We start from the raw sequence: 24573 nt of genomic DNA on the forward strand, positions 1-24573 counted from the left end.
TACTTCTCATACGACCATGAAGACATTCAGTGAGGAAAGTTCATATAAGCTCAGGACCCCCAAACATCATACCAGTCGGTGCAGGATCAGGCAAGCCAAGCCATAACGAAATGGATATGTACAAAAAGGATCCGCAATCCAGACCAGGTTGAAGTAAAAGGCTGATATCTTTATTCAAAAAATCCACAGACATGCAATAAAATCACAGGATCAACTCACGCGTATCGGGCCTACCATCTGCCCTTAATCGTAGTTAAAAGTGAACCTGTCCAAGGAGAAATTTATGTAAACCAGGGAGGAGTAAACTCCACCCCCGGAGACACACATGCTGCTCCTTAAAGAGTAACTGTCAGGCTGCAGAAGCTAATTTAAACCTCTATTCTCCTGTGTTATGCTGGGAATACACGGTTCGTTTTTGCCTTCGTTTAAACCTTCGATTCGTTCGGTAAACGAATCGAGTGTTGAAAACGTATGTGAAAATAGTCATAATCTCATTATAGTTTCGATTAATAGACCCCAAAAACGAACGACTAGTGATCGAACATGTTTGATATTATCTCTCTTTATCCATCTAATCGAGCCATTGGTAGGCTTGATGGCTGTTCAGATCGATTATATATTCGTTTATGCTAGTCCGTCCCTGTAAAAAGGGATTTTCGTTTCGTTTCTTTGCAGCCTTCGATCATTGGAAAAACGAAACCATCAGAATCGAAAAAAAAAACGAAACCGTGGGTGGTGATATTAACCGTATGACCGATTATTTCGGGATCGAAAAGGACAAAAGGCACAATCGAAACGAAGGTTTAAACGAAGGCAAAAACGAACCGTGTATTCCCAGCATTAAACAGTTTAGAAGGAAGCCATAAAGCCATTAGTGAAGATAAAAATCTCAGTTACCTTTGATGTGTGCTTATCAGAAAGGCTGTTATAGACCCATAAGGACGCAAGCCGCATACTAAACTGCAAAGCATTCTGGGGCCCTCCCCTCGGCTGCTAATGAGACGTTACAGCAGCTTGTAATCAGTCCAGCGCGTAGCACTGATAAATCTCCGGGCAGAGTACACTGCAGGAGTCAGCTATTGTTCCTAGCCACATGGCTCATTAATATTCACTGCACACTGTGTTGTTCAAGTAGGAGCTTATCTGTGATCAGGAAGCAGGCAGGACATGACGACACATTTGACAGAAAAACATGGAGCCTGCCATGAGCTGTCAGGAGCATCTATCTCTGCATATACTATATACAAATTCTGTGAAATCCAAACGTGGACAGTGAAATGCATATGTAATGTAAGTACAGCCAATCTTTAGCTACTGATATATGTGTTTATTTTCTCTGAGACCTTATACCTAACAGCTCCTATTTAAAGAGACAAACATCCTCTAAAGATGCAATACAAAAATACAATAATATCATTGAAAAATAGCATATAAAAAGATGTTAAAAGTTTTGTTACCACCGAAATGTACAATATCCTATGTAACAAAGGAAAAAGACGAACATCAATAACAATCCACATAATGTAATAAATGGGTATAACACATATTGCAATTATAAGCGGAACAGATACTCAGTATGTGTAAATTAAGCCTAAATCCCACTTCTTATTTAAACCCTGTGGTGTACGAGCGCCCAGTCTGTGAATCCAAAAGGCTTCACGTTTCAGCAACAGTCTTTGGATGTCACCCCCCCTAACTGGACACACCACCCGCTCCACCCCCTGAAAACTGAAGGAGGATAGATCACCTCTATGCATAGTTTCAAAGTGTTTAGAAACAGCAGATTTGCGAAAAGTATTCCAATTAGTGCCACAATAGTGTTCTGCTCTTAAGTGGCGAGTAGTACTGCCCACATATTGAATGTGGCATATCAAGCAATAAATGACATAAATCGTGCATTTAGTATCACAATTTACATATTGTTTAATAGGAAAATCCTTGTTATACGCAAAGGAGAATATTGTATTACCTCTTTTGTGACAGTGACAATATTTACATGTAGAGAACCCACACGGGTAAGAACCCACTGTAGTTAACCAGGTAGGAGTACGGGACGTGGAGGGAGACCGAAAAGGACTGGGTGAAAGAATGGACCCTAAAGTTCGGGCCCTTCTAGCAGAGAAACGACACCCCTTGTCCAGGATTGTTTTAAGTTTTGTGTCCGGGTACAGCACTGGAATATATTTTTTAACAATATTAGTAATTTTATTAAACTCCAGGCTATAGCCGGTAACAAAAGTGACCTGGTCTTCCACGGTCTCACCCCCAGTCCTACTCTTCAATAAATCCAAGCGTGGTCTTCTAGTACCTTTTTGGCGTCCTACGGCCAACTGTTTTTTGGTATAACCCCTTTGTCTGAGTCTAGTCTCTACCAAGTTGCACTCTCGCTCCAGATCGAGCGGATCTGAGCAGTTACGTGCAGCCCTTGTAAATTCACCCGTGGGAATAGCATTGATAGTGTGTCTAGGGTGACACTAGCTGGCAAGCAGGATGGAATTCCCCGCTGTTGATTTACGGAAAGTGCGTGTGGAAACTGAATGTGATGAAGAATCCCCAATAAGGGTAAGATCCAAGTAGTCAATTTTAAATGGATCCGAACTCATAGTGAATTTTAAGTTAAGATCGTTATCATTGACATATCTCAGGAACTCCTCGAGGAGAGCCGGAGAGCCGGAGAGCCGGAGAGCCGGAGAGCCGGAGAGCCGGAGGACCCCCCCCCCCCCCCCCCCCCCCCACACCAAAAGCAAATCATCTATAAACCTGCCATACCAAACGATATGGGAGGCAAAGGGGTTATCAACCCCAAAGATGCGGAGCTCCTCCCACCACCCCATATAGAGGTTGGCAAGGGAGGGGGAAAATTTAGCCCCCATAGAAGCTCCGCATCTTTGGAGATAAAACCCTGAATCAAACATAAAATAATTGTGTGTGAGGAGGTACTACACAGCGCCCCCCAGGAAAGCCCGTAGTGGAGCATCAAAGGAAGAATATTTGCAGAGATGAAAATCCATAGCCACTAAAGCTAAATTGTGTGGGATGGAAGAATAGAGTGATGTGACATCCATAGTCACCCACAAAAACCAGTCATCCCACACAAAGCCATCGAAGCTTGAGAGAACGTGGCGAGTGTCCTGCAAGTAACCGGGGAGTCTGGTGACAAGGGGATGTAGATGTGCATCAACCCACTCTCCCAGACGCTCCCCCACGGAGCCAATCCCGGGGGAACGTCCAGTTTGTGGATGTGTCAATACACCCGTGCTGTGCCCGAGGTCCAGCAGCACCCGAAGATCCCGAAGGAAATCCTGAGTTGGATCCCGGAGCAAGGGCCGATACACATCCACATCTCCCAACTGTCTAAGGGCCTCCGCTCGATAGTCCAGTGCATCCTGGACTACCACCGAACCTCCCTTGTCCGCCGAGCGTATGACAATACTGCTATCATTCTCAAGTGCAATCAAAGCTTGTCGCTCAGAGACAGAGAGGTCGGAAGGAGTCCTAGATGCCCTGGACAGTGTGGTCAGTTCCTTCTCAACAAGATCCTGAAACAGGTCTAACTCGGGAGACCTAGCATTAACGGGGTAGAAGGATGGATTGGAAATGGTAATAGGAACCACCTGCTGCAACCAGGGCCGGATTTCTGGCGAGGCCACATAGGCCATGGCCTAGGGCACCAGAAGTTTAGGGGCGGCTCAGTGAGTGGCAGTAATGCTGTTCTATGCAGCCATCTCTATCTACAAGGACAGCTTTAACCTTTGAACTCTCTGTCCTGTACTTGTGCTGTCCCTGCAAGATATGTAAGCTCTATCCTGCAGGCACACATAAGCCTAACTCTCATGGTGACACATTGGGTCCATCATTAAGGAGATGGCAAGCATACTATAAAAGTTCAAAACATAACTTCTAATCTATACATGTATTACTAAAATACTTATTGTCTGTGACACCAATGATGGAAAGTAAGGCGAATTCTCGTTGGGGCACACAGAGATAACAACCATACAGGTGATATAGTTGGCCTTGGGCGGTAAAAAGTACAAATCCGGCCCTGGCTGCAACCCTACCCCCTCAGACACTAGCTCGTCCAAGTCCCGTAACGCACATAAAGTCCTAATGTCCCGGAATGAGGACAAAGCTCGAGGACTTCAACCTGGTCTGGATTGCGGATCCTTTTTGTACATATCCATGAAGACATTCAGTCACTATCTATTAAAAAAAAAATAAAAAAAAAATGTTTAAATCATATCCTGTAATTGCTACCTTTTACTAAAAGTGTTGGTTATCTTTATGGTGGGTACTTGGGACCCCCTCAAGAGAAATAGAGACAGGAGCCCAATGACGCATTACAGTTAGGTGCAGATGACTGTACAATAGGAACTGTGATTTATATTCACAAAGGTAGGTTGCAGATCCCTGCAACCACCGTATAAGAGGCGCTCACATGCATAACTATTGGACATACAGGCACAACCTTTTGAATCGATCTAAGGGGGGCGGGCGAACACCCATGAAACGCGCTGTCTCTCTATAGCTTGTGTTTGAACAAATATTGTCAAATCATCTAGTGAGGGAAGCAACTGCCTCTATCCTATACTTTGTATATATTATCATAGATAATTAGATAAGATTTTGATACATGACTCTAAAGCCCCATCTACACGATACGATTTTTTATACGATTCTATTAACGATCCGATTAAATCCGACATGTCCAATCGGGATTTGATTCAATTCGATTTGCCATTGTTTTGCAATGGCAAATCGAATTGAATCAAATCCCGATCGGACATGTCGGATTTAATCGGATCGTAAATAGAATCGTAATAGAATCGTATAAAGAATCGGATCGTGTAGATGGGGCTTTAAGAATACATTTCTAGAGTTGCTTTTGTGCGATGACTCTAGTCTAAACAATTCTCTTTACTCATCACCGGGTATGATAAATCTTTAATTAAGGCTTTGTAAACATGACACTCCCATTACAGTCTAGCACTAGGTTATTTGTGCCCAGTTGTGGCTGGATCATGAAATGTTGATTTTCATGCAGGATTAAGCTTTACTTACGGCTGTTAGCATTCCGTCGCAGCTCACTCTGCAAGCTGGCCTGGCTGGGAGGCTCGGTCATGGCTTTACACATATCCTGTTAGGGCATAGAAAAAAGAAAAACAAACTTTGTTAAAGTGTAACTGTTGGGCATAAAATCAATTCTTTATTTTTATCTGCTATTTTTATCAAGTAAGAAGGATGCTAACAGGCGATCCAAAAGTTAAAATCACTATTACTGTTATTGTTGATAAATGATCATTCCCCAGTTTACCTGACTTATTTGGTACACACAAAATTTAGTACACAAAAGGAAGTTGCAGGGCATGCTGGGTTGTCCTTTTTTGCTTCTCTACTTCCCTTCAGACTTAACTAATGCAGCCTGATTGGCTGAAGCCTCTTTCCCTCCTGTTTTCCCCTCCCACACCTCTGTTCCTCTCTGATTGGTCAATATTTCTCATGCTGAGACAATGCACTTTCTATAGTGAAGGGTGGGCAATGCATACACAATCAGGCAGAGGAGAGTTAGGGCTTGTTTCCACTGTTGCGGTGCAGAATCGCCTGGATTCCACCGCTGATGAAATCGCATGCGGATGCGATTCCCCGTGCGGTTTTTGCCGCGAATTCGCATGTGAATTCGCATAGGTGAGGGTATATGCGATTTTAACCATGTCACTGCCTGTGTGAATTTACATCGGTACCTATGCGAATTCGCGGCAAAAACCGCATGGGGAAAACGCATGCGATTTCCCTATTAGATACATTGCATGCGATTCGCATGCATTCCACTCTCAGGCAAATTCGTTGGCTCTTTTGTGCGTTTTTTCACCGCTCAAAAAAACGCACATCACCAACGCAACAGTGGAAACAGGCCCATTCACTTATATACCATGTGTGAATCCGCACGCGTTGGATGCACGCGGATTCGCGATAGTGGAAACGAGCCCTCAAGGTGGCCACACATGATACAATAAAATGATCCGATTTTACAGTAATTTGTTAAAAACGATCGTATCTCTCTCTTGGGGGAAAAAAAAAAGAAAAATATTTTTTTTATTCAACTGAAAAATACGATCGATTTCCCGTTTTCTTTGATTTAAAGCGATCCGGAATGCCAGATATTTCTCTTCAATTTCTACTAAAGATTGTATGGTGTGTGTGTGGAATTTATTAATATACACACCCTAGCAATTTTCTCTGAGTTTCCAATCATTTTTATCATAATTGAGGAAAAAAATTGAACATAGGTGTGTGGTACATTGGTCATATTTTTGAAAAGGTTACAATCAGTCAGAAAAATTGATTGCAATTCTTAAATTGAACAGATATTTAAAAAATTGTATGGTGTGTGGCCACCTTAAGAGAGTAAATTACATCAGGATTGGCTTAAAAATAGCCACAGTTACAATGGGAAATGCTAAAAAGGTTTTTCTCTTGTTTTACTGTAGAAAAATCACTAAAATCAAAACGTGGACAGTGCAATACATATGTAAGTAGAGCAAGTATTTATCTACTTATATATGCTTCTTATATATGTTATGTTTTTCTGAGATAATATGGCTGACAGCTCCTCTTTAAGTACAGCTATTGGCTGAAGCCAAGACCATCACTGGCAGTATCCTATTATGAATGATACCCCTTATCAAACATCTAAACCAGTGTCGGCAATTTAAATAAAATCTGTAACGTTTTGTATTCAGTGAGCGGGTATGCTGAGGAATATTTACAAGTTCTTACAACTTACACTGTACATTTATAGAGGATGAAATGCACAGCGGTGTATGAGACAGGAAATACAAGCAGTACACTTTTCTGGAACATATAAAATGAGGCAGAAAAGCAGCATGGTGCACCCCCTAGAGGCCAATTTCAAACCTGCTTCCTGTCTGTTGCAAAAATGTGCATAACAAGATTCACAGCTTTGAAATTCAGGTAATGAAGAACAATGGTTTTAACTGCTTTAAAATGGTAATTGGAAAGTCCCACAGAAATGAAATTGATTATTTAAAATGTACATTAAAAAAATGTCTACAGCAAAAATAAGTTCCAACATTTTGGCTCATTAATGGCAAAACTCTATAGTTCTTGCAGCAACTTCTATCAAAGTACCCACAGTGAAATGACGTTAGTTTGCTCTCCTTCAATCCTATGAAGTTCCACATTAAAGGACAAATGAACTGAAAGGTATATGGAGGCTGCCAAGTGTATTACCTTTTAAACACTACCAGTTGCCTGGCAGTCCTGCTGGTCTCTTTGGCTGCAGTAGTGTTTGAATCACACCAGAAACAAGCATGCAGCTAATCCAGTCTGACTTTTGTCAGACACACCTGATCTGCATGCATGCTTGTTCAGGGTCTATAGCTGCTAATGGTATTAGAGGTAGATGATCACCAGAACAGCCAGGCAATTGGAGTTGTCTAAGAGAAAGTAAATATGGCAGCCTCCATATTCCTCTCAGTTTAGCTGTCCTTTAAAGCATACAGTTCTTGCTTTGCCAAAAAGTGTCTGAAGGCAAGCCAATGCAGTGAATCAAGTTTTCCAGTGAACGACGATCACAGTCACCATGGAAACAGATGGCAGAGCAGGTTGTTTAGGCAAAAAATCTACTAATACCAAAATGCCTTTCAAGCGGCAGATTGACAGCAGAAACGAGAAGTTTCTAATAACCAATGTGTCATATGTGTGCATCTCAAAGTGGACAGAATACGTAAACCGACAGTTGACTGAGCAGCATAATAACACTTAGGCTATATTTCCACTCTAGTGTGAAATGTTAGCACCCAAAAAATTGTATGCGATTTTTCGCATTTAAATCGCATTTAAAATTTGTATGCGTTTTAATTCAAACTAGTCAAATTTAACATAATCTACCTAATTACAGCTTAGTCATGACTGCTGACAACTTCCTGCATTTAATGCAAATTTTTGTTCAACTAACGCAAAAATTTGCGTCGCTATCCAATGCCATTACAAAGCATCATATGCGAATCACGGCTGATACACGTACAATATCCCCAAAAAATGAAGCAGGACCTCAAATTTGCTTTAAATGGAAACGGACCCATTCAGTACCATTTGTTGCTAAACTAATGTGAATTTTCTATGTGGAAAATCTTAAACGCATACGGGCCTGGCATGAATGACCAAGTAACTCCTCAGCTAACCCAGCATGGCCCCACTGCAGTATCCTGCATCCAAGTAAAATTGGTGCTACTGACAGAAGGCGCTCTTAATCAAGTCTCCCTCCACCCCATTATCAAATCCTCCATGTTGTACAGCTGGAAATCCTGTGCAGGCCAGCCTCCAGGGATAGACGGGGCATTTCCCAGGGCACAGTGGCAGGGGGATGGATGCAAGCAGCAGGAGCGATACACTCACTCACCTGCTTGCATCCACACACATCTCTGGCTACTAACCAGAAGGGGGGGGGGGGGATGGGGGGGAGGGTACCCAATTTATAGACCCTCACACTGGGAGCTTTATAGCCTAGAAACTGCCCTGATCCTGTGCATGCACAGTCACTCCAGTAATTAGTAGCTTAGACAACGTGTCATGAGAGTACAGTTCACACCACACCTGATGGGCATTTCTGTAAAAAAAACTCTTCCCACTGCTGGTGAAATCTCCAACTTTCAATGGCTCCGAACTTCACAGGTGACTTTTTTTGTTAAGAAGGCATGCCAGACATGAAACACATACAAAATATCACCTTCACATATCAGGGTAGCGCTTATTTTTTGTGGCATGGATGTGTAACCCAATCTTTCAGGAGTCTAGGCCCATTGTACAGGGGTTACTGGGTGACCAGCCAGGCTGTCAGCTGTCTGGTCTGCGCTGGTTTACACACTACAGTCACATACCGCATACCTGTTTGTGAACTACCTTGGCATGTTTCAGAATAGCGATGACATCGCCCACCACGGTTATACCCAGCTCGTTCATGATATCCTTGTTCAGGTCAAGCAACATGTTCTTGTGGATCCTGTAATAAAGATGAACATAGATTTTATTACCGTACATTGTATTGCTTTATCTATATGGTGGTTACAGATTGCCCAGCAAGCTCATGGTGAAACAGAAGTGTGTAAGGGACTAAAAAAGGACCAAAAACCCCTCTTACTAAAAGGTGTAAGACAGAAGTCTGCCTTCTTAAAGGACAACTGTAATGAGAGGAATATGGAGGCTGCCATACTTATTTCTTTTTAAACCATACCAGTTGCCTGACTGATCCTCTGCCTCTAATACTTTTAGCTATAGAGCCTGAACAAGCATGCAACATATCAGATGTTTCTGACATTATTGTCAGATCTGACAACATTATCTGCATGCTTGTTTCTGGTGAGATTCAGACACTACTGCAGCCAAATAGACCAGCTGCCAGGCAACTAGTATTGTTTAAAAGGAAATAAATATGGCAACTTCCATCTGCCTCTCATTACAGATGTCCTTTAAAACAGAAGGCATTTGCAACTATTCAGGCTGGAGTGAGCTCTGAGGTGTCCCACAATGCTTTACTGCTAAATATGAAAATCACCCATTTGTTGTCCCTGAAAGCCAAACACCTCCAGAATCACTGGAATACAATGATGTGTCAGCTTGTTAAGGCATAAAAAGACATCAAGCTGTAAAACACATTACAAGTCCAATGTGCATGTCAGAACCATGTGACCAGTGCTCATCTGTATAGAACAATTACAACACATTCAGGAGTTGCAGAGATGGGGATGCTGAAATAAGTAAATGTCCATGTGAAGATCTACACTGGCCACACCCCTCCGTCCTCCAATAGTTCCTTAAAGAGAATGTCCAAGCTGCATAAAAAAAGGACATCTACTTACCTGGGGCTTCCTCCAGGCCCTAGCAGCCCCAGGTACCGGTAAGTAGATGTCCTTTTTATGCAGCTCTAATATTCCCTTTAAAGGACAAATAAAGTGAGAAGAATATGGAGGCTGCCATATTTATTTCCTTTTAAACAATACCAGTTGCCTGGCAGTCCTGATGATCTATTTGGCTGCAGTAGTGTCTGAATCACACATTGTACACAAGCATGCAGCTAATATTGTCAGATCTGATGTAATAATATACAATAATGTCATAAACACTTGATTTGCTGTATGCTTGTTCAGGGTCTATGGCTAAAAGTATTAGAGGCAAAGCAGGATAGCCAGGTGACTAGAATAGCATAAAAGACAACTTTACTTACGGTAACGTCTTTTCCAGTAGTCAGAAGGACAGCACCCCTGGATGAGACCTGTCTCCCTCCCCACCGTGGACAGGAACTGCAAGATAAAAGATTTGCATAACAGATAGGCAGCAGTATAAGTAAGAGTTACCTACCCTAAAGCCTCAGTTAATACAATAGATGACACGGACCATAGCCCATTACTTACATGATAGTTACTCCACCCAAGAAAGGGCGGGTTGCAGGGGTGCTGTCCTTCTGACTACTGGAAAAGACGTTACCGTAAGTAAAGTTGTCTTTCCCAGAACGTCATTGGACAGCACCCCTGGATGAGACGATATACAAGATATTAGTCTTAGGGAGGGACCACTGCCTGCAACACCTTCCTTCCAAAAGAAAGGTCTGTTCCCGCCGATACATTCAGGCGATAGTGTTTTACAAAGGTATTCTGATTCGACCAGGTAGCAGCTCTGCAGATCTGATCTATAGAAGCCCCTGCCCTCTCTGCCCAGGAAGTTGATATTCCTCTTGTGGAATGTGCTCTGATGGGACATTTCAACTGTTTCCCCTGCGTCTGATATGCTGAAGTAATTGTCTGCTTTATCCATCGTGCCAATGTTGCCTTTGAAGCCTTGTTTCCTCTGAATTTTCCGGCAAATAGAGTAAACATAGTCTCTGTTTTCCTCCAGTGAGCTGTTCTATTCAGGTAATGTAACAGGCATCTCCTGACATCGAGACAATGCAATTTCTTCTCCTTATCATTGGTAGGATTCTCACAGAAGGAAGGTAAGAAAATTTCCTGATTCCTGTGGAAAGAGGAGACTACCTTTGGTAGAAAAGCCGCATCAGGGCGAAGCGTAATTCTATCTTCCGAGATGATACAGTAAGGTTCTTTAATTGATAATGACTGAAGCTCACTTATTCTTCTAGCTGACGTAATTGCCAATAGGAAGGCTGTCTTTAAAGTGAGGAATTTGTCTGAAATTTCCGTTAAAGGTTCAAAAGGGGACTCACATAACCCCTGTAATACAGTATTTAAGTCCCAAGCAGGAACTCTGCTTCTTATTATAGGTTTTAGTCTTTTTAAGGCTTGAAAAAAACGTATCACTAAATCTTCCTGAGCAAGACGTTTTTCTAGATAAACACTGATGGCGGACACCTGAACCTTAAGTGTACTTATACTTAGGCCTTTCTTATATCCGCATTGCAGGAATTCCAAAACTGATGTAAGCGAATCCCTGTCACAAGATCTTTCTAAACACCACTCACTAAATACCCTCCAGGCTTTTTGATATATTGTACGCGTAACTTTCTTCCTACTCTGTATCAAAGTCTCTGATAGGCCATCTGAGAACCCTTTTGCTTTCAGCATGCCCCATTCAAGTTCCAAGCTGAAAGGTGTAGTCTTGCCAGATCCGGATGCTGGACTGGACCCTGCGATATTAGGTGTGGAAGAAGAGGAAAAACGATTGGATCTGAAACTGCTAATTTTTTCAGATATGTGAACCATGGCCTCTTCGGCCAAAGTGGAGCTATTAGGATTACTCGGGCCTGATCCTGGACAATCTTCTTTATCACTCTTGATAAAAGTGGTATTGGCGGAAAGGCATACATCCTTGCAATCCCCCAATCCACCGTAAAGGCGTCCAACTTCCATGGGAGATCCTTTGGAAACAGAGCACAGAACTGATGACACTTTGCATTTCCCCTTCTTGCAAAAAGGTCTACTTCGGGATATCCCCACTGTAATGCCACCTGGTGGAATATCTCCTGATCCAGAGACCACTCGTTCGGATCCAGTTTTCTTCTGCTTAGGTAATCTGCCACCTGGTTCGATGTACCCTTCAAGTGTATTGCTGTTAGAGATCTGAGATTCTTTTCTGCCCAAAAAAGGATTCTCGCTGTCGTTTCCCATAAGCTTTGACTCCTCGTGCCTCCCTGCCTGTTTAAGAAGGCTACCACACTCCTGTTGTCTGTCTCTATTTTGACATGGCAGTCTGTGATCTGATGGTTGAAATGACACAATGCTTGCCATACTGCTTCCAGTTCTCTGCTGTTTGAAGATTGTGACCTCTCTGCAACACTCCATTTCCCCTGAGCTGGTTGAGAGTTGAAGTGGGCTCCCCAACCCCACAAGCTGGCATCGGTTGTAATTGTAACTTGTTGTGGATAATTCCACAGACGACCTGGGGAAAGGTGTACTGCTTTCTGCCACCACAGAAGAGAGGCCTTTATATTCTGTGGAATGATGAGCTTTTTGTCTAGAGACGCTAGAGACCTGTTCCATGACCTTAGAAACCACGACTGGAGAAATCTTGAGTGGAACTGGCCCCATTGTACTGCCGGGAAGGAGGAAGTCAGAATGCCTAGCACTGCCATAGCTTTCCTTAAAGATATGCTCCTTGATTTCTGAAAAGACAAAATATTATTAAAAATAGTATTGATCTTCCTATCAGGTAAAAACAATCTTTCTTCTCTGGTGGAAATACAGAAACCCAGGAATTCTAGTCGCTGAGAAGGGTTTAGGGAAGATTTATTCCAATTAATTATCCACCCTAGGTCCTGGAGAAGGCATATAGTTTTAGAAAGCTGAGAACTAACAGAGCTGGCGGAAGCACCCCATAATAGGAAATCGTCTAGGTAACCAACAATATTAACCCCCTCTAACCTAAGAAGGGCTAAAATTTCAGCTGTAACCTTAGTAAATAACCATGGAGCTGAAGATAATCCAAAAGGTAAGGCAATAAATTGAAAGTGTCTTACCTTCCCTTCCATCCACACGGCAAACCTCAGATACTGTTGAGAAGAGAGGTGGATTGGTAGATGTAGGTAAGCATCCTTTAAGTCTATGGTTGCTAAATAATCGTTGCTCTGTAAGAGATGAATCACAGATCGAATGTTGTCCATTCTGAACTTTCTGTATTTTACAATTAGATTCAGAGTCTTTAGATTTAGAATAAATCGATAATCCCCCTGAGGTTTTTTTACCAGAAAGACTGGGGAGTAAAACCCCTGTTCCCTTTGAACTCTTGGAACCTCTCGTATTACTCTTTTTTGAAGGAGTGACCTCACTTCTGCTTGGAGTGCAATTCTTATGGATTGATTTCTTGGGCAAGGAGTTAGGACAAAGTTGTGAGGGGGGGGGGGGGTTGAGTGAATTCTATTCTGTAACCTTCTAGCACGATATTTAGTAGCCACTGGTTCTGAAGAAGTTGTTGCCATTTTTCGAAAAAATGTGACACTCTCCCCCCCCACCGGAATGATGGCGTCATTGTTTGTCTGTCTTTTTGGCACTAGTGGTGCCAAAACGCGGTTTTTGTTGTCTATAAGGGGCCCATCTCTTATTTCTGGAAGACTTGTTTTCCGGCTCATTTTTTGAGGGGGCCCGAAATGGCCGTTTATTCTGAAATGGCCGCTTCCTAGGAAAATTTTTCTTACTGTCTGCTGTACGATCTAGAGTGTCATCCAATCTAGACCCAAACAAAAGCTTTCCTTCACAAGGGATACCACAAAGTTTAGATTTGGACGAGATATCTCCGTTCCAGGTCTTAACCCATACACCCCTTCTAGCAGAGTTAACTAACGCTGTGGTCCTAGCAGTCAGCTTTACGGTATCATCCGACGCATCAACCATATAATTAGATGCATTCATAATTTTTGGGAAGTCCCCGAGCATTTCTTCTCTAGAGGCTCCATTAGCGATTTTAAATTGTAAGTCTGAAAGCCATGTTTTTAAGGATCTACTAACTGCTGTAGATGCTATTGCTGGTTTGAAGGTTAATGAGGAAGATTCCCAGGCTCGCCTCAAAACGTTATCCATCTTTTTATCTATCGGGTCTTTAAGATTCCCGAAATCCTCAAACAATAAGTCAGATCTTCTAGACACCCTAGAAAAAGATGGATCCAGCTTTGGCGGAGGACCCCAGCATTCCTGGTCTTCAGGAGAAAAGGGATAACGCCTGGATAAGGACTTAGGCCAAAAGGCCCGCTTCTCAGGATTATCCCATTCCTTCTTAATCAGTTTTTAAAGTAGAATGGACCGGAATATAATGAGACTGGGGGTCCGCCAAACCTTCATACATCTGATCCAGGGGAGTTAATGGTTTCTGTTCAGATTTTATGCCCATAATTTCATGCATGGAGGACAAAAGGTCCTTCATTAAGTCAGGAGAAAAGGCAAACTTCTGAGGCCTATCTGTACCCTCTATTCCTTCCCCTTCAGGTATCTCCTCTAATTCAGAAATTTCTCCTTCTGAAAGTTCTGAACCTTCTGCATCACTATCTCTATTACCGCTTGCCCCTGCCGGCTCTGTATGCGGAGTTGGGACTAGAGGAGGTGCAGCATTGATATTGGGCACAATAGGAAGCATACTGCTGGGGCCAGGCATATCCGCAGAGCTAGGAGCTGTGGTTTGAGCCGAAATAGCAGAATCCTTAATTTCCATAATGGCAGTAGACATTTCTGCCCTCATCCAGCCCATCAGATCCTTAAATATAACCGGGGATTCATCCTTTACTAGCTTATTAGTACAGTCCTGACAAAGCTTCTTTGAAGATGAGGATGACAAACGACTAAAACAAATGGCACATTTCTTCCCAGATTTGCTAGACCCACTGGATCCATGACTAGATTGCCCAGTAGCTGCTTTATCCGTTTTGTCATGTTTTTCATGTTTTTCAGGCTATAAAAAACAAATAGACAAATACTTCCATTAGTATCCCCTCTATATATATATATATATATATGTATATGTCCAGCATGATAACATAAGTACTTGCCAGAGAGGGGTCTTGGGCAGGCCTGGCAGACTGCGCAGGAGCTGACCCAGCTGTGTCCTCCATGCTCACAAACAAACAGAGTGAGAAAGGGATCTTTTAGCATATATAACCCTGAGGGTTCTGACATCACCTGAGGGGCGGACCTGCTGCTTTACATAATTAATGATCCTTAGCGCCCAGCTGCGGCACCTGCCGACAACAAACATTGCCCCCAATAAAATACCTGAGTGAATCAGCTGCAGCTGATTCACCATCACCGCCGCAGCCCCTGCCGCGTCTTCTGAGTCACGCTGGACGCACTTGCGTGACTACTTCCGGGTTGACCCGGAACTTCCTCCTTCTTCGCGCGCATGCGCGTATATGTCTGCTGCCTCCGTCGGAGAAGCCTCCCACACGCTGCAGGACTCTGGCTGTTTCACTGCACAGCTTGTTTCCTAGAGTCCTGCTAGCCGCTGCCCCCGAACGCCTGCCGTGGATAGCACCCTGGAGACCTCTCCCTCCGCATCCCGTCCAGGACAGGAAACTGAACTGAGGCTTTAGGGTAGGTTACTCTTACTTATACTGCTGCCTATCTGTTATGCAAATCTTTTATCTTGCAGTTCCTGTCCACGGTGGGGAGGGAGACAGGTCTCATCCAGGGGTGCTGTCCAATGACGTTCTGGGAAAGAAAATATATGTGGAAGTCTCTGTATCCCTCTTGCTTCAGTTGTCTTTTAAAGTGAATCTGTAACACACACAAAAAAAAGCAAACCCCTGGGGGATACTTAACTCTGGAAAGAGCAGCCTCTGGATTCTAATGAGGCCTCCCCCTTCCTCCTGTGTCAGACAGATCCAGCAGCAGACGATAATGTTTACCTTTCCAAACCAGCGCAGGAGCAGTACCATCTCCACCCTCGGGATTATGGCAGCAATACTCAAGCCTGATCGGGTCCGCTCTGCGGTGCTATTTCCGTCGGAGTCTGAAGGGGAAGATGCTACTGCACTGGATCACAAAGGTAAATATCCCCAGGTGCTACAACAGGGGAGCCAGCGCTGGATCGGGGCTGCTGTACAGGACAGAGGAAGCCTCATTAGGATACAGAGGCTTCCCCCTCCCGAGGTAAGTACCCCATAGGGACAGGTTTTTTTTTTTACTTACAGATTCTTTTTAAATGTAAATAAAAGGCTACATTGATCCGTCTACTGCAGTTTTGAGTTACAAATAATCCCTAAACTAGTAGGACTATGCTTGCTTCTCAACATGTGGAATACATACTTCAGGGGTACTTGGGCTGTGTTTAGGGAGTACTTTTTTGCTTAAGGCTGGTTTCACAGTGGGACGTTAAAGTCCCACGTTACAGCAGCCTGTAACACAGCCCAACTCACAGCACTGTAAAATCAATGTGCTGTTCACAGTGCACACGTAACGCAGCACGTTTAAACAAAGTGCTGCATGCTGTACGTTATACTGGGCTAAGCCACGTTAGACTGTTTGCACATGCTCAGTAATGTTGGAGGAGGAGGTCTACCCTCCTAGCAGCCAGCCACATGGCTAATTAATATTCACTGCACTGTGGTGACTTATGGTGGGACTGTAGTGTTGTCCGGATCATGAACGAATCGTTCATTTGATCCGGATCTTTTTTGTGAGTCGAATCATCCGGATCATCACAATGAAAGATTTGGTTCACAGTGGATATCTGTCTGGAAGAAACAGGAACATACACAATGTACAGTGCAGGGAAAGTCCTATCCTGCAAGTCATTTCACTCAGTCTGCTTTCCTAGTAAAATGATTCAAATGATTTGGTTCAAAGATCCAGATCTTTTCAATGATCCGATTCAAATGATCCGAATCCTTAAAAAGATCTGGACTTCCTATCACTAACCTGGAGCGGCTGCTTTCAGAGCTGCATAACACGCTCAATCTGACGTCCAACTTCAACACCACCATGCGTTGCGTTAGGGGCACGTTATGCGACCATTACGTCCCCTAAAACGCAACGTCTTGGTGGGAAAGTAGCCTTAAACATGTTAAAAAAAAAAAAACTCAAATATGAAACAGTATAAAGCTACATACACATGCAGGTTTGTACTTGGTTATGGTGGACGGTAAAGGCCACCTTGGCCAAGAATCCTGAGTAAATCCACAGTGTGTACAGCAGCTGCTCGACGTCTGCTAGAGACCGACATGCCAGATCTTTGGCGATCCGACAGCCGGGCACACTGTTCTCCCCACTTCCCAAGTAAACTGCTCAAATGTACAATTCCCACATAGCGACAAACACATCGCTAGCCTGGAGGCAAACGAGGCATCTGTACAGCGTCGGTAGGGCAATGTCACCCAAGGGTCTGAGTACGGCTCCCGCCAGCCAGCAAAAAAAAAAAAAAAAAAAAGCCTGGGTGTGTACGGGAGTTTACCAGAGGCGGATTTGAATGGTTAAAATGTGACACATATAGGCATGTCACCTTCTTAATGACATTCCTCTGTGTCCCCTCCACAACACTCTGCTGCCCCTTACCTAAATCCACTGACATCAGCTTGCCTAAGAGGGGAAGAGGTGTCCTTTGCAGAAAAGGCAAACAACAATTATGGTCTGATAACCATAGCAGCATGGTGGTGTAGTGGTTAGCACTGAGTCCCCGGTTCAAATCCCAGCAAGGTCAACATCTGCAAGGAGTTTGTATGTTCTTCCAGTGTCTGCGTGGGTTTCCTCCAGGCATTTCGGGTTCCTCCCACATCCCAAAAACATACAGATAAGTTCATTGGCTTTCCCCTAAATTGGCCCTAGACTATGATACATACACTACACCAGGGGTGCCCAATAGGTCGATTGCAATCTACCGGTAGATCGCAACCGCCTATTTGGTAGATCGGGAGCGCATCACGGCGTCGTTTGGGCGCGTCACGTTAAATTTTGCGGCCGGCAGCCTTATAACATCTCATCAGATTCAGCTGCTGGCCGCTGGCCAATCGGAAGGCAAGGGGAGGATAGAAGGGGTGCAGCGGGAGAGAAGGAAGCCGCAACGTCATACCTTCCCCCGTCAGAGTGTTCCTTCAGCCACCCATCTGCACTCCATCCAGCCATGGCTGAAGGAGGGGAGACCAGGACGAGCCCCAGACAACGCCGCTGGAACTGGAGGGAGGTAAGTGGCCCAGGCCCCTACACCTAACTACACTATACCTGGCTACCTATACAGAAAGCCCCTACACCTAGCTATCTGTACTGAAGGCACCTATACCTAACTACACTATACCTGGCTACCTATACAGAAAGCCCCTACACCTAGATATCTGTACTGAAGGCACCTATACCTAGCTACACTATACCTGGCTACCTATACAGAAAGCCCCTACACCTAGCTATCTGTACTGAAGGCACCTATACCTAGCTACACTATACCTGGCTACCTATACTGAAGGCACCTACACCTAGATAATGAAACTGAAGGCACCTATACCTAGCTACACTATACCTGCCTACCTATACTGAAGGCACCTACACCTAGCTAACGATACTGAAGGCACCTACACCTAACTACACTATACCTGGCTACCTATACTGAAGGCCCCTACTACACCTAGCTATCTGTACTGAAGGCACCTATACCTAACTATACTATACCCGGCTACCTATACGTAAGGCCCCTATACCCATCTACCTATACTGAAGGCACCTATACCTTGCTACCTAAATGTTGGTAGATCTCCTGGACTCAGCAAATTTTAAAGTAGCTTGCAAGCCAAAAAAGTGTGGGCACCCCTGCACTACACGATACATACATAGACATATGACTATAGTAGGGACTAGATTGTAAGCCCCTCTGAGGGAAAGTTAAGGGACAAGACAATGTACTCTGTACAGCGGTCCGTAATATGTCGGCGCTATATAAATACTTAGAGAGACTGAAGACCATAAAAAAATAGTACTTTTTATTTACCACTCCTCTTCTGCAATATCAGCTAAGATGAATCGCTGCATATCCGTGGCATAACAAGGTCTTTAGCCCCCCGAAATCCCCAGGGCAAAAATACCCCGTTACTTCCTGGAGGAGGCGGAGCTTTTCGCTGTAACTCTGCCTCCAGTTTAGTCAATCAGCGCTGATCGCCACGACTTTGAAAGTTGTGGATTTTTGCCCCGGGAGTTCGGGGGGTTACAGACCTCGTTTTGCCGCGGGAGTGCGGTGATTCATCTTAGCTGATATTGCAGAAGAGGAATGGTAAATAAAAAACACTATTTTTATTGGCTTCAGAGCCCCGTATGCAATTAACTTTTTTTCCTAAGATCTCCTAGGAGATAATTTTTCATCTTCAATTTAAAATAATGTTTCAGCACTTTACAAATTGAAAAAGTACCAAAACTACAGTCAAATTTTTTTGGAGTATTTTCTTGCTTGCTGGTGGTTTTAAAAGGCATTTTCTTGACAAGTTGGAAATGATCACCTACGAGAAAAAAAGTTGATTGCATATGGGCCAGAGTCTCTTTAAATAAATAAATAAAAACAACTATTCTCCAAACAGATTACACAGTACTTTTGCTAAGATTACAAAAAAGGGGCAATTTGAGCTTACAATCAATTTTAGAAATTCTTAGCTGGAAGCAAGTTTAAATGGGAAGATTGTTTTTAGAAACATTAAAGGGACTCCGAGCAGTGCAGAAACTATGGAAAGATGCACATCATTTTAAAGCTCTCTTTCTCCTCTTTCCAATGATATATACAGCGCCACCCTACGCCTTTTAGTTTTCGCTATTTTCGCGATTGAAATTGCCGCGGCCGCGATTTCGATCGCGAAAATAGAGAAAACTAAAAGACGTAGGGCAACGATTTAGGTGTCGTCAGAAAGAGGAGAAAGAGAGCTTTAAAATGATATCCATCTTTCCATAGTTATATTGTATTACACAGGCCGACTTTTTGTCAAAGTCAGCAGCTGCATTCAGCAGAATGGAGCTGCTGACACTGGGGAAAGTGTCGTCCTGTGTAATACAATATAACTATGGCTTGATGGATATCATTTTAAAGCTCTCTTTCTCCTCTTTCTGACGACACCCAAATCGTTGCCCTACGCCTTTTAGTTTTCTCTATTTTCGCGATCGAAATTGCGGCCGTGGCAATTTCAATCGCGAAAATAGCGAAAACTAAAAGGCGTAGGCTGGCGGTTTATATATCATTGGAAAGAGGAGAAAGAGAGCTTTAAAATGATATGCATCTTTCCATAGTTTCTGCACTGCTCGGAGTCCCTTTAAATTGCCAAAAGAGTCACAAGTCCCGAGCGAGTGTGTGGATGAGGTGTGCTCTCCAACTGAGAAATGCTTGTTGCAGGTATGACAAAACTAGTCCAATGATCAAGCATTAATGCTCAGCAACAGTTAAACTCTTCTGTGTCTCCCCCTCCCCCACAACACCTTTAAAAACAGGTTTTAAAACAAGTCAGGCAAGGGACAGATAAAAAGATCAAAACTGCTGCAGGACAAAAATAATGCATAAGCCTAAAATTGTCATTTTGCAGTCTTATCACTCAGAGAAGTTGAATGTTAAGGCCTCGTTCACATCATACGCGCTACCGTGCTCATTTCAGCAGCACGTATGATGTGCAACTGTGGAAGTGCACAGACAGCACTTCTGCTGTTCCCATCATATGCGCTGCGCAGCAGTGTAATGCCCTATCGCACTGCTGAATGCATTTTTCAGGAAAGCACAGTGCTGACCCATTCAGTGGATGGGATCAGCAGCGCAGCGTATAGCGTCAAGGATGGCGTGCAATCAGACGCGTTGAGCTCCGATCACACGCCATTATATATATATATATATATATATATATATATATATATATATATATATATATATATATCTATATCTATATCTATATCTATATCTATATCTCTATATCTATCTATCTATCTATCTTTTTTTTTTTACTTATTTGCTTGTTTTATGTAGTTCTATTAACAAAAAACAAAACAGGAAGTGATAGATGGAATGTGAAATGACTGTCTTACCCACCCTTCTCACATGGTTAGCTGATCCTGTTTCTGTTAGCCAATCAGACAGCTCCATTTACAAAGCTTTTCCGACTGCTACTATAAACACTGTGGCACTCTGGGAGTACAAATAAGAGCAGAGCCAGCAGCAGAGAGGAGGAATGTACAGTGCGTGTACTGCAGGAAGGTACATCTATGCTAGGATTAAAGGCTGTTCTGCAATTACCACCCTATTCCTGCCCGATCAAACTGAGGTAAAGTTGTTTGGATATCGCACAATATTTGTAATTAATGAAAGTAAACCTTAACCAAGCTAAAAAAATAAATAAATAATAAAAAAAGGAAAAAAAAATAAAAAATCAGTCACCGGGCCAGTACGTCTGCGCAGCCCTGGCTGCACTTTCCCTCGATAGCGCCCGTACTGCGCATTCACAAGTACTCCAAAAATGAAACTGGCTGGCTGCGGGGGACAGGAGGATCATTGAGAACCGGCGTGGGTACAGGACGTCTGCAGGGGTCTGGTGGGAGCCCCTGGGAAGCGTAACGCTGTAACCCAGTCAAGGCTCACTTTAAGGGGGGGGGGGGGGGGGGGAGGGAGGAAATCACATTGCATACCTGGACGCTTGCATGTCTATCTCTCTGTGAAACCATTTTAATTTACATTAGGAATGAATGATACAGATGACATGGAACAGGCTAGGGAGCAAGTGTCCCCAATCTTTGTTTATCCACATGGCAACTCTGTATCTATCTTCTCACCTGTTGTCCACAAACGTCACAGCATAGTTGACGGCAGGCCCTGCGGGGATCCCGGCCTCTTTGAAGAAGCTGATCCACTCTGAAGTGGCTGGAAAGATATGAAAGCATTAAATCCATTCTTACAATAAATGCATTATTCAGCTGCAGCTCCTGGCTTGCCATGGAGGAACTGTGTATAATTAAATCATACAGGAAATACGGATAAAATTCTTACCCATAGTTACAGATGCCATGATGTGACCACTCAATACAGATGGATATCTGGAAGGTAAAGATAGATGATTATAGTCTGCTGGATGCCATTCATTATTTATCTATAGGAGATGTAACAAAAACACTGCTCGGCAGAGATTTGATGGGGAACACAAAGCAGCACTGAACAGAAGAGAAACTCAAGATGTACGGAATGATCCGTTAGAAAGGAGAGGGTGGGTGGGATTTGATGTCTCCCCAGTCTTCGCTCATACAGAGCAGCAGCTGGGAGCTAAAAATATCCCCTGACTGAACACTCACCTTCCTCCTCTATTTATGGCCAGCTCGCACCAGCACATGGCTCTGATACAGACATCAGGCGTGGGAGTCTCGTGATCATAAACGCCTGTAACAACTACATTCCACTCAACATAAGAAGTGAACCTACTGTCTGCTATGGACAACTTATGTCACATGGCTTTGAGGCCAGATATACAGCAGTCCTCCAGCAGGATGGTACTGTGCATTAAAGTGGAGCTGTCAGCCATACTAGTTCAGAAAAATAAAAAACCACACATACTGTATAGGAGGTAGATAAATACTTGCTCTACTTACATAACATATGTATTGCACTGTTCACGGTTTGATTTTAGTGATTTTTCTACAGTAGAAAAAGAGAAAATCCTTCGTAGTATTTCCCATTTTAACTGTGGCTATTTTGAAGCCAATCCTGATGTAATTTCCTCTCTTACTTTCCTCTGCCTGATTGTGTATGCATTGCCCATCCTCCACTATAGAAAGCGCATTGTCTCAGCATGAGAAATACTGGCCAATCAGAGAGGAAAAGGTGTGGGCAGGGCTGTGGAGTCGGAGCAATTGTGGGTGCCTGGAGTCAGGAAAAAAATGCACCGACTCCTACTTAATTTAAACTGTAATTAAAATAGAAAATATGATAAAATGTTTTATTTCTCAGATAATAGTCATCATAAATAATTTATATATACACAGCAATAGCTGTGCTTAGTCCACAAAAATGAAATAAACCAATCAAAATGAGTTACTTGAGCTGCTTCAATAAAGCAGTCCCCGTATTTTTAAAGTCAGAGATAGGCCCAGTGCACACCGAGCGGTTTTTGGAGCGATCCGCCGGCCGCATCCGCCTGGAAAAATGCTTGGCTAATGTATTGCAATGGGATGGTGCACACCGGCGGTTTGAGGTTTTTGCCAAGCCGCAAACGCGCCTCCTGCTGCGCGTTTGCGGTTTGCTAAAAAACCTCAAACCGCCGGTGTGCACCACACATTGAAATACAATAGCCAAGCGTTTTAACTGGCTGATGCGGCTGGTGGATCGCATACAAAATCCACTTGGTGTGCACCCGGCCAAATATCTGCTCTCTGCTCCCAAAACCACTAGCGTTTTGACGATCTGCTAGCGGTTTTGGTGTGCACTGGGCCATAGATAGATAGATATCCGATTGTTACTGTATATATGATGTGTACACAGGAATCTCTTATATATACTAAATAACATCTATGCTGTAAGAATAAAGTCTGATGTGTAGCTGTGTCACTAATAGAGATGGTCAATGAGATACAAATAATTCTGCGTTGGTGATGATTTATGCAAATGTATGCACTCTTTTTGCTCATAAAATCAAATAATTTGATATGTTGTTACATACCTGGGGCTTCCTTCAGCCCCCTTCAGGCCAATCAGTCCCTCGCTGTCCTCCACCACCTGTATCTTCTGCTATGAGTCCCGGTAATTCAGCCAGTCAGCGCAATCTGGCCGCGTGCCGCTCCCACAGCCAGGAGCATTCTGCACCTGCGCAATAGTGCTGCGCAGGTGTAGTACGCTCCCGGCGGCGGAGTGTGTACATGTGCACTACACCAGACTGGCTCAAGTACCTGGACTCATAGCTGAAGATCCAGGTGGTGGAGGACAGCAAGGGACTGATTAGCTTGAAGGGGGCTGGAGGAAGGCCCAGGTATGTATAAAAAAAACTTTAATCTCATCTGTCTTAAGGCCCATACACACGTCGGATTTGCGCGAACGACGGGTCGTTTGAACGTTCCGTCGTTCGCACGTTTCCGCATGAAATCCGGCGTGTGTACAGACTATCGTTCGGGAGATAAGACTGGTTACCAACGATCCGCCGGGCCGATCGCTGGTAACCAGTCTTATCTCCCGAACGATAGTCTGTACACACGCCGGATTTCATGCAGAAACGTGCGAACGACGGAAGGTTCAAACGACCCGTTGTTCGCGCAAATCCGACGTGTGTATGGGCCTTTAGGTTTACTTTGTTACACAGTAGTACTATACTCTACATATGCACTCTCCACAGAGCTGCAGGGAATCCACTGAGAATGTTGTGAACATTGAACACAGAGGTGTTGTCTATCACCCATAAACCTGGTTCAGATTGTGCATGAAGAATGTGTAATAGAGGAAGAATCGCCTATTTCTCCTGCAGAGTACCTGCACACCATTTATACATGTACCCACAGTTACATTGCCTAGGGCCTGATAGATGTTCTTTGTTCGGTTCTGTAACTTTTACAAGTACTCTTACCAAGGACTAGTTTTAGTCTAAAGGGAATAAATATGGCAGTCTACATATCCTTCTCACTTCAGTTGTCTTTTAAAATTCCTAAGCGC

At 43.6% G+C, this 24573-nt stretch overlaps 1 protein-coding gene across 5 annotated transcripts in view; it reads right to left on the reverse strand.

Moving 5' to 3' along the window:
- C8H19orf47 (chromosome 8 C19orf47 homolog) overlaps positions 1-24573 on the reverse strand; it is a 44102-nt gene that overhangs the window by 5969 nt on the left and 13560 nt on the right. For 4 of the 5 annotated variants that reach the window (XM_068249506.1, XM_068249503.1, XM_068249505.1 and 1 more), the window contains exons 2-5: positions 21934-21980; positions 21720-21807; positions 8908-9022; positions 5062-5137 (exon numbers count right to left, since the gene is read on the reverse strand). In XM_068249506.1, coding sequence (XP_068105607.1) covers positions 5062-5137; positions 8908-9022; positions 21720-21807; positions 21934-21952 — 298 coding nt within the window. In that variant the 5' untranslated portion in view covers positions 21953-21980. The remainder of the gene's footprint in view (positions 1-5061; positions 5138-8907; positions 9023-21719; positions 21808-21933; positions 21981-24573) is intronic. The other variant, XM_068249504.1, reaches the window with a different exon arrangement.

The sequence above is a fragment of the Hyperolius riggenbachi genome, chromosome 8 (assembly GCF_040937935.1).
Source record: "Hyperolius riggenbachi isolate aHypRig1 chromosome 8, aHypRig1.pri, whole genome shotgun sequence".
In the NCBI taxonomy this organism is placed as follows: domain Eukaryota; kingdom Metazoa; phylum Chordata; class Amphibia; order Anura; family Hyperoliidae; genus Hyperolius; species Hyperolius riggenbachi.